This window comes from Microchirus variegatus (genome assembly GCF_963457635.1).
Source record: "Microchirus variegatus genome assembly, chromosome: 11".
In the NCBI taxonomy this organism is placed as follows: Eukaryota; Metazoa; Chordata; class Actinopteri; order Pleuronectiformes; family Soleidae; genus Microchirus; species Microchirus variegatus.
Genome location: NC_139812.1, coordinates 182,656 through 203,492, shown reverse-complemented (window position 1 = coordinate 203,492; position 20,837 = coordinate 182,656). Strand labels below are relative to the sequence as shown.

Genomic DNA, 20,837 nt, shown 5'->3' with positions numbered 1-20,837 from the left:
TGCCATTCACTCATTCACATATATAGGGCACTGCCCAAGTGTGGATACATGGTATGGTTTCATCCAGAAGAGTATCTGGCTCCAAAAATATGTGGCTCACTTAAAAAGCAGGTGATCTACCGTAGTGACAGCGACAGTGAAAGAGAGAAAGTTCAGCAGTTTGATTCAGCAGTTTCAACTGTACAACACATTACAACACATGTGTCAAACTCAAGGCCCGGGGGCCAGATGTGGCCCACCACGTCATTTTATGTGGCCTGTGAGTGATTAATTGGTCTTAAAAATCCGTGTTAAAATTGGTCTATGCTGCTTTAAGGCGTGCGTTGACCATAAACTACATTTCCCACAATGCATGGTGATTGTGTTACCCTCAGAGTGACGGCATCCCGCCACTAGATCGCAGTGTATCATTGTATATGCATCACGCAACGAGTGAAATTGAGATTGAGAGTGTGATCGCAGCAGAATGTGTTCACAACCAAAAATGATGTGTGAGCAGGTCTGACCCGACCAGAACAAGACTTTTAAAACTGTTAGTGTGTCAAGAAACACCATCGCGGACCAGATTACATCCATAATGCATCATATTTGTAACTTGAATAAGTAATAAATACAGAAAGTTATTTAGCAATATGTTACGGAGTAATTAGATAATAATAGTTAATAATAATAATTAAATAATTTAGTTACATTTATTCTGTATAACAGTTACATCTCTGGCCCTTTAAAGATAACCATTGTGCTGATGGTGACACTCCTGCCTTACAAGCACATGACTACAGTCCTGATTTAATTCCTCATCTGCTACAGAATTAAAGTGAAGATTCTATTGTTAACTTTCAAATTCTTTCATCTTCGAACCACAGTTAACATCTCAGATGTTTAAAATGACTAATTAACAGCAGAACATTGACATGAACACAGAACAGTTGCTGTTTCCTTTCGTGCCTGAAAGACGACACTCAGGGAAAACGTTCCCGTGACGTCGAGACGTCGGCGCGCTATCGCCCGCTTCGGTCACGTGACACGGTTGTCTTCTGTGATTGGTGCTTTTGAAAGCACAGCAGCTGAGCTCATTGGTCACATTTGAACCACTGTAGCTCTGCGGCTAATTCAAAACTGGTCGTGAACATTCCAGCGGCATTCGACTCTGCGCACACAGAAGACATCCGTTGCAGCAAACCACGCACTGACAGGTAACAAAAAGTCACATTATCCGCGATAAAGACTGGAGCTAAACTTGTTAACAGATTAGATAAAGACACCGACACAAAATAGTCCGTTAATTACGTGTCAACTACCGTCACAAACTAAACAGAAGTACGTTCAGGGTTTGCCACCAGTTAAGCTAACGTTCACGACTGTACTATGCTAGCTCGTTATGAAGAAAACGGCAAACCTAACTGTAGCATCAGTTAGCAGGTATCTAGCATATAACACAAGCCGCACTGTAGAATATGAATGTATTTTTAGTATATTATATTATATATATTATAAGAGCAGCGTAACCACAGCACGAATGTGAATCCCCGACTGAATGAAAGTCATAGACGTCCATGTTTATAACATGGACGTCTATGACTTTCATTCTCAGACACGGTTTATAACCGTGTCTGAGAACAACAGTGTTCATGGATTAGCAGCTAATCACACGATGGTACAACATCAAACGTTGTGTTACGACTATTACAGTTACGTCAACCTTTCACTCCAGCGTTACTTGTTAATGTTATATGACTGAAAGTAAGACGGTCACTCAAACTCCATGTCACCGTCATAACTGAATATGTTTCAAAATGGAACTCTACTAATAATGGTTTAACTTTGTCTTTCAGGCAACAATGGATGATTACTTGAAAATAGAGAAAATCGGAGAAGGTTTGTTTTAAGTGTCTCTTTGTCATCATTTCATACACTTTTTTCAAACCGTTTCAAATGTCAAGAAAAGACTATTGACACACTTGAGAAAAACAGTCTGATAAATATACAGACTTATAATTGATACTTATACTAAGATGATTCATCATTGGTGCGACTTTATTTGTTGCATCTTAACTGTAACTTTTCACGATTGTAATTTTTATTTTAATCTGTCAAACAAAACTCATTTTCTTTGAGCAGTTAAATCCCTGTAACACTGCATCCTGTTGTTGTATAGTTTTCTTGTGACCTTGTCTTTATTTTTCAGCAATCCGCCCTTATCCTGATCTTTTACATTTTTTTATACCCAAATCTTGGCTTTTTATTGTACATATTTGAGTCTTTCATGCTTTTATTATGTGTTACCTTCTTTGCTTCTTCTGCTTTGTTCTTTCATATTCACTAATCTGGTCTGTGAAAACACACAAATTTCCAATTTTTATTGTTTTTTCTATTAATTGTGTAGTCCTGCACGAGGTGATATACACAGTATAATTGCAACTCAAGGATGCATTAATGAAACTTTTGGCTGCTAGGTTTATGAATAGCCTTCATGGTAGTACAGTTACTTTGACATGCTTTCTGCATCAACGTTAACAACAATGCTATGGCTACATGTTATTCAGTTTAGCTTCATATGATCAGAATCACACTGGTAAATTATTTGTGCAGGTACCTATGGTGTGGTGTACAAGGGCAGACACAAGGCTACAGGTCAGGTTGTGGCCATGAAGAAGATCCGTCTGGAGAGTGAAGAAGAGGGCGTTCCCAGCACAGCGGTCAGAGAGATCTCTCTCCTACAAGAGCTCAGGCATCCCAACGTTGTACGGTATGCTCCCTCTGTTAGTTTTAGAAACTGTGGTGGACAAATTAGACGGTTTGGCTGCCAGAGTCCAAGTTGGAGTACGCTAGGGTTCTCTGTAGTCTGTAATAGAGATTTGGTGTATTTTTCTTTTAATATGGTAAGAATCCAAAGCACACTTTGTGTGCAAGTGTGGTACAGTGATCCTGTATCAAAGTTAACTACCATTCACCCATTCACACACAATTAAATACAGCACATCTATGTGCCGGCTTTTCCTATCACTTTTTCTATGTCTTTGTCCTGTAAGTATGTCTTACCTGGATATAAGAACCCACAGAAAAGCTCTGACATGATTCACAGAAAACATATTAATTTGTTTCTAAACTTGTATTTTCCTTCACATGGCAGACTCCTGGACGTCCTGATGCAGGAGTCTCGTCTTTACCTCATCTTTGAGTTCTTGTCCATGGACCTGAAGAAATGCCTGGATTCAATTTCCCCAGACCAGTACATGGACCCTATGGTGGTCAAGGTACCAATGAATTTGTGATGATTCAACTTCAAGAGTATTATGACCTAAAATATTAACATAAGTTGTAAAACTCCTGAAAACCTGCACATAGGCTGTTTTGGGGGGGTTTGAAATTAAGTTTGTTGATAAGTTGTATGTATTGCAGCAGTAATATTTAACAGCCTATTTGGCCTATGGTGATTTCAGCTCTTGTGGGCTAATTCATCTGTAAATTGATTATTATTGATTGATACTTTAATGGCTTTTTTAAAATAAGCTTCTTAGGTTTCTTGGGATTTTGAAGTTTGGGAAAACAATTAGACAGTTTTTCCAGAATGTTCTGGTATTTTACCAATCAAACTCGATCATGCAAGAAAATAATTGACAGAGAAATATGAATTAACACCCAATATTAAACCAAGGCTCCACAGTGCGAATAGAGGTTAAATATCTTTACCCACACGTGTGACAAAAATGTTACTTGCTCAGCACGGGCATCTTGCTGAATAAAGTAAAAGTAGAGTCGCAGTAGCAAAATAAAGAAAAAAAGCATCATTTCAATACAATGTTGCTTAATAATGCGTCAGGCAGTATTAACTGAGACTTTCAATAATAAAGGCTGGCTTGTATGATTTGAAGGATCGCTCAGACAATCGGTTTCAATTTTATTTTTTTTATTTTTTTGATAAAGCTGTTAACGTCACCCTTTGTGTTTCTTTCAGAGCTACCTTTACCAGATCTTAGAGGGGCTATATTTCTGCCACTGTCGCCGTGTCCTCCACCGTGACTTGAAACCCCAGAACCTCCTTATTGACAATCAGGGGGCCATCAAACTGGCAGACTTTGGTCTCGCTCGGGCTTTTGGTGTTCCTGTCAGGGTTTACACCCATGAGGTGAGACTCCTCATACACCACCATGTTGGATAAATGTCATCAACAACAGAGAACCTCTGAAATGGCCCATCTAATTTTTGTGTGTTCTCAGGTTGTCACGCTGTGGTACAGGGCTCCAGAGGTTCTACTGGGTTCAGCTCGGTATTCAACCCCTGTTGATGTTTGGAGCACAGGAACTATCTTTGCTGAACTTGCCACTAAGAAGCCACTGTTCCATGGAGATTCGGAGATAGACCAGCTCTTCAGGATTTTCAGGTACATGTCGCACCATTAACAGTCCATATTTTTTTCCATCCATCCATTATCTACCGCTTCATCCTCCACCAGAGGGTCGCGGGGGGTGCTGTGCCTATCTCAGCTGACATTGGGCGATAGGCGGGGTTCACCCTGGACAGTTCACCAGTCCATCACAGGGTCACATATAGAGACAAACAACCATTCACTCACACTCTCACACCTACGGTCAATTTAGAGTGACCAATTCACCTAATCCCCATATCATACGTTTTTGGACTGTGGGAGGAAGCCGGAGAACCCGGAGAAAACCCCATATTTTTTTTAAAGGTTTATTTTAACAGAGACACATAATGTCAAGAAAGGAATCCAGGAAAAAAATTGATTTTTAAAAAATTTAAAAACTGGATTTTTGAAGTAAATTAATTGGTATTTGAGTTAAATAAGTATTTGATCCTCAAGCAAAACGTGACCTAGTACTTGGAGAAACTCTTGTTGGCAAGCACAGAGGTTGGATTTTTCTTTTAGTTGGTCACCAGGTTTGTGAGCATTCGCAAGAGAGAGATCCACTTGGTCCACTCCTCTTTACAGATGCCCTCCAAATGCTGAAGTATTTTCACTTTCTGCCACAGATTTTCTATGAGATTAAGGTCCAGAGATGGGCCTCGCCCACTCCACGACATTACTGTCCTTGCTTTTGAGCCCCTCCTTTGTTGCCTTGGCTGTATGAATTGGGTCACTGTCATGCTGGAAACCCCATCCACTTTAGTTTTCTGGCTAAGACCAGGAGGTTCTCATCCAAGATTCTATGGCACATGGCCCAATTCATCTGTCCCTCAACGGCCCCAAAGCATGTGTCCACATCCATGTTGACAGTGGGGATGGTGTTCTTGTGGGTCATATTCAGCATTTCTCTGCTCCAAACACAGCGAGTCAAGTTGATGCCAAAGAGCCCAAGTTTGGTGTCATCTGACCACATCACATTCTCAGTCATTCAGGTGTTTTTTGGTAAACTTCAGACAGGCCTGTACATGTGCTTTCATGAGCAGGTGGATCTTCAGTCTATTAGAAGTGTGTTACCAGTGGTTTTCTTGGTGACTGTGGTCCCAGCTCCATTATCATTGACAATCTTCCTCCTGTAATTCTGGCCTGATGAAATACTTTGCTCCATTGATTGAGGGAAATAACTCTTATTTAAAAATAAAACTACCTTTTTAAAAAATCAAGACCATTAATTTCTAAACTTACTTTACTTTATAAGAGGGTGACTAATAAAATTGTAGGGAAAACACTGCTCTACATGAAATGCTTGCGTGGGCACATAGGAGGCACGTTAAATTTGTACTCTTTCCTCTTCAAACTTCGACTATTATTAGAAGTTATTATAATAAATAAAGTGATGACCTGACTTTGCTCTTTGGATCTACAGCTGACCCTAAACTTCAGTGTCCAATTATCTATTAACTATAGAAAAATTAACGTGAAGATATATTCACCAAAAAAAATTATAATTGTTAATTTATTCTTAGGCCCGTCAAAAACCTAGCTACAGCCCTGTGTCAAACATGTTTCTGGCTCCTGCGGTTACGTGCTGGTGTGTCACATACACACATAGGCTATTGAGCCAACTTTGTTAATGTGAAATCATCCATCCATTATTGACTGCTTTATCCTCCCCTGGAGCGTTGTGCCTGTCTTATACTTAACATTAACCACAGAACTTCAGAAATGTATAAAAAGTATGAAGCTGTGGCTACCTCAACTGGCTAACTCCTGTCTTGTCCCATTTATTGAAGTTTGGTTATTGATTTACTAGACAACAATAGTGTAACCATTGTTACTGTCAGCTGGATGGATGACGGGAAAAAACATCACTCCCATGGTCTATTCTTATACAAAGCTTTGCATTTTGAGACGAACCTAGCAGACTGTTTTGTTGTTGCACAAGTATGATGTGCGTCTCACTGACGAGGCCATCATGCACAGCTTACACCCGGCCTATTAAAAATACTGTTCTCTGTCAAAGTGAGCCTGACCCAGGTACAAACCATACTGTACCATGATGAAAACATGGCATTTGTCCATGGTTTCTCTGGATTCAGCTCCTGGTGTTCTTGTTGTAGAATCACTGTTGCTGAACCTCTTTAAATACCTGCATTTGTTTGTCTGTATTTCTTGCAGGACTCTGGGAACCCCAAACAATGATGTGTGGCCTGAGGTTGAGAGCCTACCAGACTACAAAAACACATTTCCTAAATGGAAGGCTGGCAACCTGTCATCTGTGGTGAAAAACCTCGACAAAAATGGCCTTGACCTGCTGGCGGTAAGAACCGAAGCTGAAACATAGTAAACTATTGGTTTCCACTAGAGATGGGACTTTTTTGTCGACAAATCGATCGACAATCGACACGTGCACACCTCGACAAAAAATGAAAAGTAAAAAAAGTCGAAGTGTCACAAACGCGTAAAGTTCACGACGGAGGTTAAAGAAGATGTGCACGAGAAGGTGATCCTGTTGTCCAGGCTCTCTGCTCTCTCACATGCGTCACCGGCTCGTTCTCTCAGTGTGTGTGTGTGTGCGTGCAGTACGAACGAAGTTGCGCTTAAGTTTCGGACGGGGGTGTGGGACATAACACAAGCGCTAAATGAAGACAGCATCTAACCCAGTCAGGATCACTGTACTTCACTCTGGTGGACACCTCCCCTCCGGACAAACGAGTGATTTGGAAGCCAATGTGTGCTTCTTTAACTGACATCTTTTGCATTACTTCTCCAAACAACGCGAGACACCTGTAACCTCAGACTAGTCTAAGCATTTTTTTATTTATTTAGACAATAGACTGGTTTTAAGACAAATGTTTATATCGGTTTTCCTGGATAGTTGAGATGTGTTTAAGTGTTTATTTTGGAGTTTTATACTAGTAATTAGAGGTTGACCGATATGGGTTTTTTATGGCCAATTGGTCTATTGCTTTTTCTCCTTCTATTCACATGATAAAAATGACACGATGGTGGCAAACGTAACACAAGTCTTAATTTAACCAAAAACAAAACAGTTACAACAAATGATGTGAAACACTGAAATATATAAGAATAGAAACAATAAATGTTGCAGTGATCCTTGCCTGGTGTTGGCTCAGTAAAGTGCTTCCACACAGGGTTGTCCTTCTTTTCAGCCATTTCTTTAAAAAGAAGAAACAAAAACAATTTCAGTATATTTTTATCTAGTCCATACATCTTCAGTTTAATTCATAAAATAAACAGTTTTTTTATAAAGGCTGAATATAACATTTAAAAATTATAAACGTAAATAAAACGATAAAATTAATTAAATAAAAATGGTTCATGCTTGAAAGAATAAATCGATTAAGAATCCATGAAAATACTTAAGAGGATCTCATCAAACATATCAGACAAAGAGGGTACTTGTCCCTCATCTGGTGCAGACAGAAAGCAGCGGTAATAAAAATGAGGGGGAAAAAAAGCGGACTCTCCGCTGTGTGTGTGTCGGCAGACAGCTGAGGTTTTTGAACCTGCGCCTGTTAGGTGTCCACCAGAGGGCAGGATCTCGATTGGGCAAGATGCCATCTTCATTTGTGTAGTGCTTGTGTTTTGCCAAAAAAAGTTCCCATCCTGCCAAAAAGAGTCCTATCTCTATTGATGACCCATATGCTTTAGGCGCCGGTGAGTGGATTAATGACGAGACGAAGTGGCGCGATATCCACTTGTACCTGAATGACACTCAGAGTCTTTATTACAAGGAGAACTTAAAGTTCTACACGACTCTGGATGCTTACGGATACGTTACTGACAATCATGTCCAGGACATACTATTACATGATTACAATGTAATAAGGACTGGGTTACATTAGCTTCTAAGCTATGGTAGTTTTACTTAAACTTGAGTTAAATTGCTGCTCTCAAACATTGTTTTTTAACATTGTTATGCATAACAATGTCGCATCGCGGTGTTGGTAGTCATCTTGATTGCCCAAGAAGCCCTAGAGAGAGCTACAATAATTTTTAAATGAATAAATTAAACTTCATTCTGTGTAAAAAAAACGAAAACAAAACTAGTTTTATAAATAATTATGATGCTTGCTATCATGGCGGCTTTTATGTGTTTATTAGCAGTTTCAGTAACACCAGTGCCTCCTGTAGACATTACTCAACCTTTTTTTTCCCTCTTCTGCAGAAAATGTTGATCTACAATCCTCCAAAAAGGATCTCGGCACGGGCGGCCATGAGTCATCCATACTTTGATGACTTGGACAAATCCACCCTGCCTGCTGCCAAAGTTAAAGTCTGAGATACACACAGTACCAGTCAAAACACTTGACTGATAATATACAAACACATTCATTCATTCTGTAAATACTTGTGTGTAAAATTGTTGTAGACCTTTAGTTGACTCTTTTCTCAGACTCTTTTTGTGCACTTTTTGTGATTCTCTATCTTAAAACCTTGTGCTTTTCATTTTCTTTGTCACTTGCCTTACAGTGGAAGGCTTGCTGATGGGAGTTGATGTTTGAATTTCTGAAAGAGTAAATGCTTTGCATGCTCATGAAATGAAGTGCATTTTTTAAGCTTTTGTCCCTGTGTTAATTGTTGATTTATCTGTTATATGCACAATATATAAATATATTCTTCCTGTGAAAGACCTCTGACTCATTCACATATTTGTTGTGTTCTGCTTCCAATGATGAAGCTTTCTGGTCATGATGTTCCAGGTGAGGCTGTAAGTTACTGTTAAATCTGTTAAGTGGTGCTTCAGTGCTTTTGTTGACTGTAAAGAAGCACAATTACCTTTTTTCAAGGGGACTTTTTTTTCCACATATTTTTTACTTTTACAGAAATTGGGGATAGTAATGGTTACACACCTACATCTACTGAGGCTATGGAGGCTGTATTTTGTGGAGATGAAAGTGTCTGTACTCACCTTATCCATATGAACAGAGTATCTGCGGGATCATAAAAAGTCTTAGATTCCAATCATTTGAATTTAATGCCTTAAAATGTATTTAGTTCTCCTAAAATCTCATAAAAGGCCTTAAATACAGGTTTGAAAGGTCTTAAAAATCTAATAACGTTATTTTTATTTAAAACATGCATAAACTTCAGTCTCGCTTTGAAATGTTTCTATTTTCAATGATGCGATAACGGAACTGCAACACGGAACTATACTCATGTATATCTCTTGGTATGACTAAATCATTAGACAAATTATGAAAATATTCAGCAAATAAAGATATAAGATGTAGTAGATGAAGTAATGTTCACATGTATTTATTTAAATATTTAGTCTATTAAAAAAAAAAAAACCTGGACTTATGTTTGACATTTTGCAGACTTGTATATTTAGATGATCTTTAACATTTCCTTCAATGATTTAAACTTCAAGCACACAGTCCATTTTATTTGGTGTCCTGTTATATTCTCCTCCAGGACAAGAATGTGGCAACAAGTCTGAATATAACAGTGAACATTTCATAACACCGTATATTCTCTTAAGAACAAAATAACCTGACCATAGTGTTTCATCAGTCCAATGTGTTTCTTCTAAAGAGTTCTGGTTTGAAGTGTGTGTCCGTGTGTGAGTGAAAAAATGAATGCCATTAAAAAGTCTGGTATGCACATGATGTTCTAAAACCACACATAATCTCATTCAACATAATCTCAAATGTAATCCACGCTGACCCTGAACATTCCCTCAGACACAGGTTACTGTCAGGGTTTTCTCTGCATTTTCACAGGTTGCGTGTGTGCAGCCATTCCTCACTATATTGTCACTGTTATTCAACACTAACATCACGTGACGTCCAGTAAGATCAAATGTGTTATTTTATGACTTCAGTGTTGACAATCCTTTGTTCAGATTTACCCATGGGAACTTGTGAAAACTTGAGTGATAATCTGATGGAGGAGAGACTTTTGACAAAAACATGGCGAAATATTACAAAGACTGTGAGAAAGAGCGTAAACCACTATTGCTGCAGACATTTGTCTTTAATTTCTCCTGTTTCTGTTGTAATTATTTGAAAATGGGATCGTCTGCAGGCCCAGTTATATAGTTTCTGACACTTAATAATAATAATAATAATAATAATAATAATAATGCATTATATTTAAGGCGCCTTTCAAGACACTCAAGGTTGTCTGAATGCCCTGGCTTAAGTCACTTTATACTGTCTTTCTTTATTGGAGAGAGATATAATGTATATATATCTCTCTCTCCAATAAAGAAAGACAGTATAAAGTTAAATATTATTTAAACTGAAAGAGGGAAAATCGGAGTTTGGTTCAAATATTGGTTTAAAGTGTGCAACCTTTTTTTTAATTTTCAAAGGTTGACTGTATGTGATGTACATGGTACAACAGTCTAACATTGATGAGCAAACGTTCTGTTTTATAATGTTCAATACGTGTTAAAAGTTGGTCTAAGTCCCTCTAGTGGTCATTGTACTGAAGTTTTTATTTTTTTTCACAATCCCGGTTGGTTGTTTCTCTCGCGAGATCTGGCGACACTGTTACGACATTGAAGTTCGTTTTACGGTCAAACATGGCGCTGTCCTGTGGAGCTGCGCTGTGATGAAGTATTGACGCTGCCGCTCTCTGTTTCTCTCTGGATCTCTCTGGTTCTCTCTGGTTCTCTCTGGTTCTCTCTGTATTCACCTCCCGCCTCTGACAGTGAGGAGGAGACGCCATGGCGGCGCAGGGAGGCATCCTCTTCCAGGAGAAGGTCAGCAGGTTGCTGAGCAGAAAGAACGGGAAACCCGCCCTGAAACCGAACAGACCTCTGGTTCTGAAAGATTCTGTAGCCAACCGTAAACCCAAGAAAGGAGGTAAGATAACAGTGCACATATGTGATGAGTTTTACACTCACAGATACAGAGATAACGACATTAAGGAGCTTCACACACACAGAGTTGCTCGCACGATTTATTATTTCCATAATAGATTAATTTGTCGATACTTTTCTCGATTAATTGACTTTTGGTCATAAAATGTAATTTTTTTTAGCTAAACCAGCTGTTTTGTCGTTAAAATCTTACTTGTCTACATGTTTGTTAAAGGGACACTGTGTAGTATTTATGGGTTTATATGACCCAAAATCCACTTTTTTATACATATTATGTGCTCCTGCATTGTCTAGTCGCTGTATAATAGTTTTTGTTTCATTTTCCTAGTGTTTCAAAAAGTCATGTAAAATAACATGGTCGCGGGCCGTGGTTGCATAGCCACTGTTAGCAGAGAGACGCCATGTTTCTACAGGAGCCTGTAAGGACAAACGCGAGAGAACAAATCAAGCGTCTCTTTACTTGTAGCTGAAGTCCCGCCTCCTCTCTCTCCGCTTCGTCTACTACGGCCGCGGTAGCTCCGCCCTCTCCCTCACCTCACGAACCTCATCTGCTGACACGGAGAAAGACGACGAGGACGACATTTGACCTGCTGAGGACACCGTAGCGCTCAGGGAAGGGAGGGGGTGAGCAGAGGAGCAGTTCTTTGTTGTAAATTTCAGCCTCTCCTCTAGATGGCACTATAAACTACTTATTTCACCTTTAAGTGGATTCACCATGTAGGGCTCGGGCACCGCGTTGCATTCTGGGACGTGGCCATGTTGATGGATTCACGAATGTAAACAAACAGCAAGTGAGCGAGGAGAAGAAGGGAGAAAGAAAATAAAGAAAATGATGTTAAAATCCCGAAAATGATGTGGAACTCACCTGGATGTTAAATTCGGTTTAAATACGGTTCCAATCACCCTTTCTCTAATCTCACAGTTATCAATTACACCCTCTCATTTAAATCAGGATACTGTGGAAGGTTATGTTTGGTCGTCTTACAGCCGCGAGCCGACGACTCGGATACTTGGTCTCCGTGGTTACGCCTCCAAGCAGGAAAGAGGTGAAAAGTTGATCCATTGCTGATCTTTCTCCCATTGAGATTGTGTGTTGCTGTTACACACCACGACACAGCGACGGTTTAACATGGTTGAGATGGTAAGTAACAGCAAATTAAGAAAACTAAGACACGCGACTGAGAAGAGTACGTCAACAGTGCACAGTGGTCCAAGTAGTAGTGAAGTACAGGAAGTAAAGTAAGCCTCCAACATGGCGGCCAAGTATTGACGTCACATGCCCAAGCCCTGTTGGACTTTTTTAATTGTGAGACCTTTTTCCTTTATTGGCGACTATATTGAGTCTTTTTCTTTTAAGAATTGAAAGTTTTCTGAATTTTCAGCTTATTAAATATGATTTTTTTTTTTGTGGTTTCTTTGCTCCATATAACAAAGAAATACATTCAGTTTGTGGGCACACTGGACAATTCAATCCTTTGAAAACATCATGATATTGCTTTTGGGAAATATTAGAGATGGGACGTCTGACACTGAGGCTCCAAAGCCTGTTTCACTCTATTGACACAGATTCAAAACACTGTTGAGGTGTTTGAAATCTTTGTGATCGTTTGACCAATGATTTTTGAGTCTTCATACGTCTCAGTGAAACACTGTAAATGAGGTGACTAGTCTTTGGCGCTGTTTCATTCATGTTCCCTCGCTGCTTCATAGCATTGCAATCATGTTCTCAGGTAAAGGTTCATTATATGATCTAAATCCAGGGATGTCCTTGTGATCATTACCAACCATAAGTGGTTTCCACTGAATTGTTATAACTCCACAACACTGATATTGAAATACCTGTCATATCAATCTAAATCATGTTTCAAGTGATTATAAGTAGTGACAGGACAACAAAGTGTTGTGTTGGACTCATTTGGAAGTTTATGGCTGCTATAATTACAGCTGGCCTCCTGGTGTCACTGTCTGTCTGTCTTTTTTTTGTAGTATCAGGACAAAGCTTCAGAAACTTCACATGACTTCATCCACCCAGCTCTAGGAAATACCACTCAACATTTTATGGACCAAACAACTAATCAATGAACTAAAAATGTTATCAACCAATGAACCGATTCTTAAATGATTGCATTAAATTTGCAGTTTTTCTTAAAACACTGTATTTTTCACTTTTTTAAATGGCTTCTGTTAATATTAACATGGACTTTTCCAGTTGATAAAAATGTCTTTTGTGGCTCCTGTCCTGTGGCCGAAGGGTTAATTTGTTAATTTTACACTTGTTTGTATGTGTATATATATGTATGTATGTGTGTGTGTGTGTGTGTGTGTGTGTATATATATATATATATATATATATATATATATATATATCCCACTCAGCCACAAAAGTATCATGTCGAGCATCATGTAAACATGAAGTGTTGTCTGTCTCCACAGAGGCCACATGTATCACAGAGATGTCAGTCCTGATGGCCTGTTGGAAGCAGAACAACTTTGTGGACGTTCTGTGCTCGAATGAGATCAACAGTTTCTACACGTGTGTTGAGGAGGCACAGGTATGTTCACACTGTGGTGGGTTAGGGTTGCAACATTTTCAAAGATGGAAACTTTCCATGGGAATTATCACGAATTTAAGGGAATAAATGGGAATAAACTGTGAATTTTCAAAATGAAAGCACGATTCACCTGGTTTAGTCAGAAATGGGTCGCAGTCCCAATCCATTCCTTCATTGTTCATTAAAATAATTAAAACTTGTTTTGTTCTACTTACAAAGAAATCTGTCTAAATGTCAAGTTTTTTTAATTGTACGGTTTTGCATGGATGTTTTCTTATGACGTGTTTTTATATTTATGCTTAGATATGATACATTTCAGTGACATGACCCGATATTCCCAGTTAGTTCCTTCTTTGCAACCCTTGCAGTGATACTTTCTTCTAATGTGCACAGGGAAACAGCAACTACTTTCATAATCCATTCATCTGTTGACCATTTTCTTGATTAATCTACGTATGGTTTGCTCCATAAAATGTCAGAAAATGTTAATCAGTGTTTGTCAAACCTCGAAATGAGGATGTTCTCAAATTTCCATACTTGTCCACAAAACAATTATTCAGCAAAGAAAGAGCAAAGAAAATATTCCCACTGAAGGAGCTGAAATCAGACATTTTAATCAAACCATTGCCGTCCTACAAACAACTCACAGGAAGCGGCGCTTTTTCAGTGTTTAAACAGAATGGGCTTATTTTCTTCATATATGATGGAGCAGACTCATGCAAATAAGAAAAAAGCAGTCAGATCTCTGCAAGAAATGATTTGATTTTGATGGTGAAAAGTTACTGTTACCTCACAGTTTGGACTTCTTTAGGATTAATGGATTTTGGTGGTTGAAGTTCAGGGTAATTGTGGCTACACAGAGCAGGTTTAGGACTTTTGAAACTGTAATTCTACAGTCTACAACAATGAATTGGGTTTTATTTGTTAAACTAAATGCTCACTATTTATTTGATAATTAATGAACTTATTTCAGTGAAGAATTGTAGGAACAATTTGTCTGATGTTTTAGCTTCTTACTTCAATTCATAGAAATTATATTATTATTAATTAGTATTTCATGCACACCTTATACCTACTTCATGGCCACAAATGAAATAATGTAAAACATGCGTTTTACTTGGTGAACAAAACAAAACATTTGAAAACACTGTCAGTTTTCACGTTTAATACCAAACTGTTCATCAGTTAATCAAACAAATAATAATTTGATAATAAAAATAATTGTTAGTTGCTGCACTTATTCGATCCATCAGTTTCTGTCTACAACTGAGCTGGTTGTGTCACAGACTGCAGGTTATAGCAGGTCAACAGGTCAGGCTGATGTTACACATTCCAACAGTTGCCTTGGGGGGGGATTCACAACATTACTCTCTCTCTAGTAGCTTTTCTCTTCTGCTTTACTAACATGTCTAGACAGCTGAAAATGAACTCAACCTCCTAATCTCTTGAAGATCTAGGTAACTTCATGAAATAGCTTGTTTTGTCCAACCACATTCACTTCAACCTGACTGTGGAAGCAAAGAAAAGCAGCAGTGTGTCAAAGGATTTTAGCTAAACGCTGGAGAACAGAGCTAAGCTCTCATCTCTCATTTCAATTCAAATCTTCTGAATCCTCTCTGCATTAATCCCATCCTCTACTAGGAACCCTCTTAGAATTAGGAAGTAAATGTTTTGTATTTATATAGTGGTTTTCTAGTCTTGATAACCACTCAAAGCTGCTTTACACTACAGTTTCACCCATTCACTCACACTTACATACAGTGCATCTATGTACGGCACATTTTTCATCACTCAGGAGTGGCTGTGTCTTGCCCAAGGACACATCAGCATGTAGGCCAACTGAAGAGAGTATACTTCTCTATTGTCAGATCACACATTATGCCAAGTAAAAGTGTGTTTAACCATGTAAGTCTACATACTGAGTCTCTGACATAAACACTTCTCTACACTACATGTTAACAGACTAAAGTCATGTAGACTGCTGCTGTGTGTTGCACAGAGGGGAAGCAGTACTTTCATTAGCGACCTCGAATGATGAGACAATCTTTAACCACAAGAAGATGGTGACAGGGAATGTAAGTCCAACAGAAGTCATTGCTACACAAAAAGAGATTTTGATCGGCTCGTTTGCAGCAACTAGGAGGAACAAGTAAAAGGTGACATAGAGTGGTCCTGTTGCACATATATGTTAGTTATGGAGGTCTACTTACATACATTAACTTGTTTTTATGGTCAAAAACCTCCTAGTTTCTGTAAACGAGCCGATAGAAATCCTCTTTTCTGACGGTGTTTTTCTGCTGCGAGATTTCAGAGTGAACTTTCACCCCCAGAAGACAGAGTCTTGTGATTGGCCAGTACTATCCAGCACACCCGCTCTCAGAATCACAGCGCCCCCCTCTGGAACGGTGGATGCACTGCTCCTCATTATCAAAACATTGTTTTAACAGTGTTTAAAAATAGCTTCTTCACGACTCCCCGCCACAGTCCCTTTGACGACCTTTGACCCAGAGTCAGACCCAGAGTCAGAAGACACTGTCGCTCATGAAACACCTCCACAACGGACGTTATTCTTCTTCTGCGGTTCAATGTACGCAACCGGATGTGCCCGGACTAGTGCCCAGAGCAGGAGGATCTGTTGTTCAGGAGAACCGCTGCTAAAAAACAGCGTTAATAGGAACTTCCGGTCTAGTTCCGCTTTAATGTATGTAAGTAGACCTCCATAACTAACATATAAAATGTGTGACAGGACCACTCTATGTGAGCTTTAAGAAGCTGAAAAGTCAGAGATCACTCAAACTAAATAATCGATCAACAAACTAGTTGGTGATTAATTAAAAAAGCAGCACCACTACTGAGATCATTTATATCATTTTTACCTTCTGATTTTATGTCGTTTGATCCAACTTCCATGGAAACAGGGCCGTAGTTGTGAGTTATTATAATGTTTAGACTCTGGCCTCATCATTCATCAGTGCTGAGCTGTTCTTTCTGCTGCCAAATGAACAGAAGCCTCTGCTGTACTTTACCTAACTAATCCTCTTCCTCCTCCACAGACGGCTGCCAGGAATAAAAGTGAGCAGACGAGCTTGGAGGGAGGGCGTCTGCCACCCAAACAAGCCAACACCCTCCTGAAGAGATATCCAAACCTGCGCACTGAAATCTAAGACTCTGTTCTGTGGACTTAATGCAGCTCATCGGACAACATGTTCTTATCATTTGAAGTCATTGATTTTTGTAAAACAGACCAATTCTAACCCTCTCATTCATGTAACCTCCATTTGTTCTGTTCATATCCGTCATTAAAAATTATTTTACTGAATCAACAAGAGGCTGTTTTTCTCAATCAGCTTAACTTTATGATTGCTTTTAAAAAAAAATAAAAACATCTAAATTAGGTTGTATAAAAGATAATTGTGTGTCTAACTACAGTAAAAGCGCTTAGATTTTTCATTTGAGAATAATTGATTGCAGAATCTGTGAATATTTCTCACCTTAGTGATCACCAATGTAACTGACATAATGCTGTCTTCGCTATGTTTGTTTATGTTTTTTTTTTTTTTTTTATTAAGTGACTAACAACAAAGTAGCATAATGCCAAAATAAATGGTCAGTTCTGCTGCAGAATTGAGCTTGATTCAGTTCACTGTTAATCCTCAACACTGTTCCGGTGATATCTGACTTTAGTTACTTTTCATTGAAAAAAAACTTAAAGAAACTGAAAGAAAACTGCTAAATAATCTCCAAGCACAAGAGAAAGATGATGAAGATGGGGACAGTGTATGTCAGTGTAAGAGAGGTGACACTGTGACATCGTGCTTTTCCGAAATGATCATATTTGTTGTGAACATGAAGATGCAAGGGCGGCATTTTGAAATGTGTGTGTTTTTTTAAATACACACATTTCAGGTCTACCAAAACACTGTTTCTGTGCGGACAAAACGGCAATACGATAAAAAAAATACAATTAAAATAAACAAACCTATGGTTATTCACCTGCACTGATGTCTACTCACCCGTTTGTATTTAACCTCAGTGTGAAAAAGTTGGATTGCATTTGGTGTGAAAGCACTGTCGTCCTTTGAATTGATACATTCATATTCAGCTTTTTTTCCTCCCTTTGGTTCAGCATTTGTATTCATAACACTGTTCGTCTGGTGGATGTTTTAATGTGACTTTGTCTCCTGGCCTGAATTGGCTCTGATGGAAATGATCTGCCATCTTGTCTCAACCCAATTTCCCAGAGTGCTTTTATTCAGTACACAGATGTTATTAGTGGATGTGATGGAATTATTCTTCTTCAGTTTCATGGCTCATGGCCGGGAACTTCACTGAACACTCATCTTTCTTGTGGAAGATGAGAAGCTGGTGGTGAAACACTGATGCTGAAATAAAATCAGTGTCTCAGTGGGACAGAGTTACACAGTGATTAGTAGAAAGCTCAGCTCGGTGTGAGCTCAATAAAGAACGTCCTTAATGGAACAAATCTGCTTTGGGATCAAAGCATTTATAGCTTTCTATTTGCGCGTGCATCCTTGGTGTATGTGCACACATACACACACTAAGTGCCTAACCTTAACCTTAACCTAAAACCAATTCTAACCCTAAAACCAGGTCTTAATCCCCAAAAAGCCCTTTAAAATTGTGTCCACAAATACAAGTGCACACACAAACACACACACTAATCTCAAGTGTGATTTTTAGATAAGTTAGTTTTAGTGTGAACATTATTTTCCTGTGATACAATTTACAAAGTCAAGAGGAAAAGTTAGTTATAGTACAGTTCAGTAACAGTATGGTAGTAATTCCATCATATGGAGTAAAACTCTAGGTACTATAATGTTTTTAGCTAACAATGGTAATAGTGTAGTGTGTGCTACACTGATATTCTAACATGAAAGCAGAGCATTTAAGTAGAAGGATACAACAGTAATTTCTTTATCTCAAAACAAAACATCTCAATGTCTCAATAACTTGATCAGTTTCAAAGTGTCTTGGTCTCATGATGTCAGCATTTGAACATCATGATGAAGACGACTGTTTGAATACAAATGATCATTGAAACAGAACTTTTAGTTCAATAACAATTGAACCACTACATCAGACAGTTGCTGTGATTTTTGCGGTTAATCGCCTTGTTAAAGAACAACATTGAACAATTGGACATGTGCATTCAAAAGTTTACAGAAGGTTAACTTAAGTTCACCTGTAAAGGTTATAGTGCATTTTAGGTGCATTCTGATATGAAACATCCCTAACATGGTGTGTTTGGTTTCCAGTTACAATGTAGTCCCTCCTCAATGTGGGCGGAGTCATCACTGCACGGCTGCATGAAACTGCCGTGACTTTGTTTGACACGCGACACACAAACGAGTGACGAGTGGCTTGTTCAGTACTTTCTGTTTGACCGTAGCACAGACTGACACAGTCACTGGACTGAGATACAGCGACAGGTTTGTGAAGCCAGTCGTGATCAGCAGTTCTGTTATTAAACACACAACACTCCTCTGTTACATATTGAGATTTTAGACATTTCCCTGGTAGTTGTTAGAGACTGGACCCACATTTTAACGATTGTTTAGTCTATTTTAACTGCAATGTGTGATGTCAAACCTTAGAGGATGCTCTGACCATAAAATCCTAAAGAAAAAAATCAGTATTCTACACAATTGCATTCTGTTAGACAAAAAAAAACTAGTAGAGTAACCATTGTCAATGAAGGACTGGGCTCAGACTGAGAGGTGGACATGAGGGATATTTCAATGGTCCTCTGCCACAGCGACAAAACATCTAAACATTTATATTAGATATATATTTATATTAGAAAGAAATTTAGTTTTGACACATAAGTGAACTGTTATGGGAGAGATATGAGCTTTTGCAGGTGAACCATGGTGTTGTGCTGAACTGTAAGACTGTTTTGCCAAACGATCTTAGAATTTTGAGAATGTAATTTCTGTTTCAAGAAATGAGCCAAACCAATGGAGAAACACTGTACGTTCTGCATTTCTACATGAATCTCTCACAGAGACTAACCCTGAAATGTTTTTGAAAGAGCTTCCTTTTTTAGTGCTCAGCTAATTATTGTAAATACAGGCTTTGGGCTCAGCTCTTTATCTCCACTGAAGGACAATCTTAACACTTCAGCACACCAACACATTTTGGACAATGCAAGGCTTCTAACTCTGTGGCAAGAGTTTGAGGAAGACCCTTTTCTATTATATTTATATCCTCTAAAGACATTGTTTGATGAGTTTGGTGTAGAATAACCTTTGGGATGAACTGGAACAGAGATTGTGAGCCAGGTCTTCTTGTCCTACACCAGTGCCTGACCTCATAAATGCTCTACATGACGAGTGGACACAAATTCACTTAGAAATGCTTGAGGAAAATCATCGAAGAAGTGTGGAAGCTGTTATAGCTGCAAAGTGGGACCAACTCCATAGTAAAGTTCTGTGTATTTGAACGTGTCATTACAGTCACTGTTGGTGTGATGGTCAGGTGTCTTTATTGTGTATATTTAATCCTTATCAAACATGATAATGTTTGAAGTTGGACTGTTCCGTTGATGTCAGCTTTTTAAATGACATCCCTCCTTTTCACATCATCTGTCCCATGTTTCCTGCTTTGACACTGTGTGTGTGTGTGTGTGTGTGTGTGCGTGTACACGTGTCGTTAGTTGCATGGTGACTTTCATGTTTTGTCTGAAGCACAGGAAATGATTTTTAATGTGATCTGTGTGATTTTGTTGTGCACATGTTTATCTGCAGTCATTACAGAGAACAGTTTCCCTCCCTTCTTATCACTCTCCACCAAATGTCTAGACCACAGAGGAAACTTGTCCACAGCCTGCAGCAATCATCCCCCTCTCTCACATGTCGACATGACATCAGCCTGCTTATCCTCTCTTTTACATGATTCAAGTTAAGAACATGTGCTGTTGAACCTGATGGTCACATCACAAAACTACTAAAAACTACATCTACAGATATAGAGTTGCAAGAAAAAGTATGTGAACCCTTAGCAATTATCTGGATTTCTGCATAAATTGGTCATAAAATGTGAT

The 20,837-nt window shown here is 38.8% G+C and overlaps 2 protein-coding genes across 2 annotated transcripts; both read left to right on the top strand.

The window, feature by feature from the left end:
• The first annotated feature begins 1,158 nt into the window (after positions 1-1,158).
• Positions 1,159-8,722, top strand: cdk1 (cyclin dependent kinase 1). The gene is made up of 8 exons (XM_083898074.1): positions 1,159-1,196; positions 1,836-1,878; positions 2,593-2,749; positions 3,134-3,257; positions 3,959-4,129; positions 4,221-4,384; positions 6,545-6,686; positions 8,559-8,722. The coding sequence occupies exons 2-8, from the start codon at positions 1,842-1,844 to the stop codon at positions 8,670-8,672; spliced, it is 909 nt and encodes a 302-aa protein (XP_083754200.1). The 5' UTR covers positions 1,159-1,196; positions 1,836-1,841; the 3' UTR covers positions 8,673-8,722.
• Positions 8,723-10,977: 2,255 nt separating this feature from the next.
• chchd1 (coiled-coil-helix-coiled-coil-helix domain containing 1) lies at positions 10,978-17,129 on the top strand. The gene is made up of 3 exons (XM_083897283.1): positions 10,978-11,205; positions 13,656-13,774; positions 16,828-17,129. Exons 1-3 carry the CDS (start codon positions 11,067-11,069, stop codon positions 16,936-16,938), a joined length of 369 nt encoding a protein of 122 aa, XP_083753409.1. The 5' UTR covers positions 10,978-11,066; the 3' UTR covers positions 16,939-17,129.
• The last annotated feature ends 3,708 nt before the right edge of the window (positions 17,130-20,837 follow it).

What these genes read in the sequence shown, in the direction of transcription:
- cdk1 (XM_083898074.1), top strand. Translation starts at nt 1,842, where the DNA reads ATGGATGATTACTTGAAAATAGAGAAAATCGGAGAAG. An exon ending in AGGCATCCCAACGTTGTACG is followed by an intron (nt 2,750 to 3,133) that starts GTATGCTCCCTC and finishes TTCACATGGCAG; the next exon opens with ACTCCTGGACGTCCTGATGC. An exon ending in ATGGCCTTGACCTGCTGGCG is followed by an intron (nt 6,687 to 8,558) that starts GTAAGAACCGAA and finishes CCTCTTCTGCAG; the next exon opens with AAAATGTTGATCTACAATCC.
- chchd1 (XM_083897283.1), top strand. Translation starts at nt 11,067, where the DNA reads ATGGCGGCGCAGGGAGGCATCCTCTTCCAGGAGAAGGTCAGCAGGTTG. An exon ending in CCGTAAACCCAAGAAAGGAG is followed by an intron (nt 11,206 to 13,655) that starts GTAAGATAACAG and finishes CTGTCTCCACAG; the next exon opens with AGGCCACATGTATCACAGAG. An exon ending in CGTGTGTTGAGGAGGCACAG is followed by an intron (nt 13,775 to 16,827) that starts GTATGTTCACAC and finishes CCTCCTCCACAG; the next exon opens with ACGGCTGCCAGGAATAAAAG.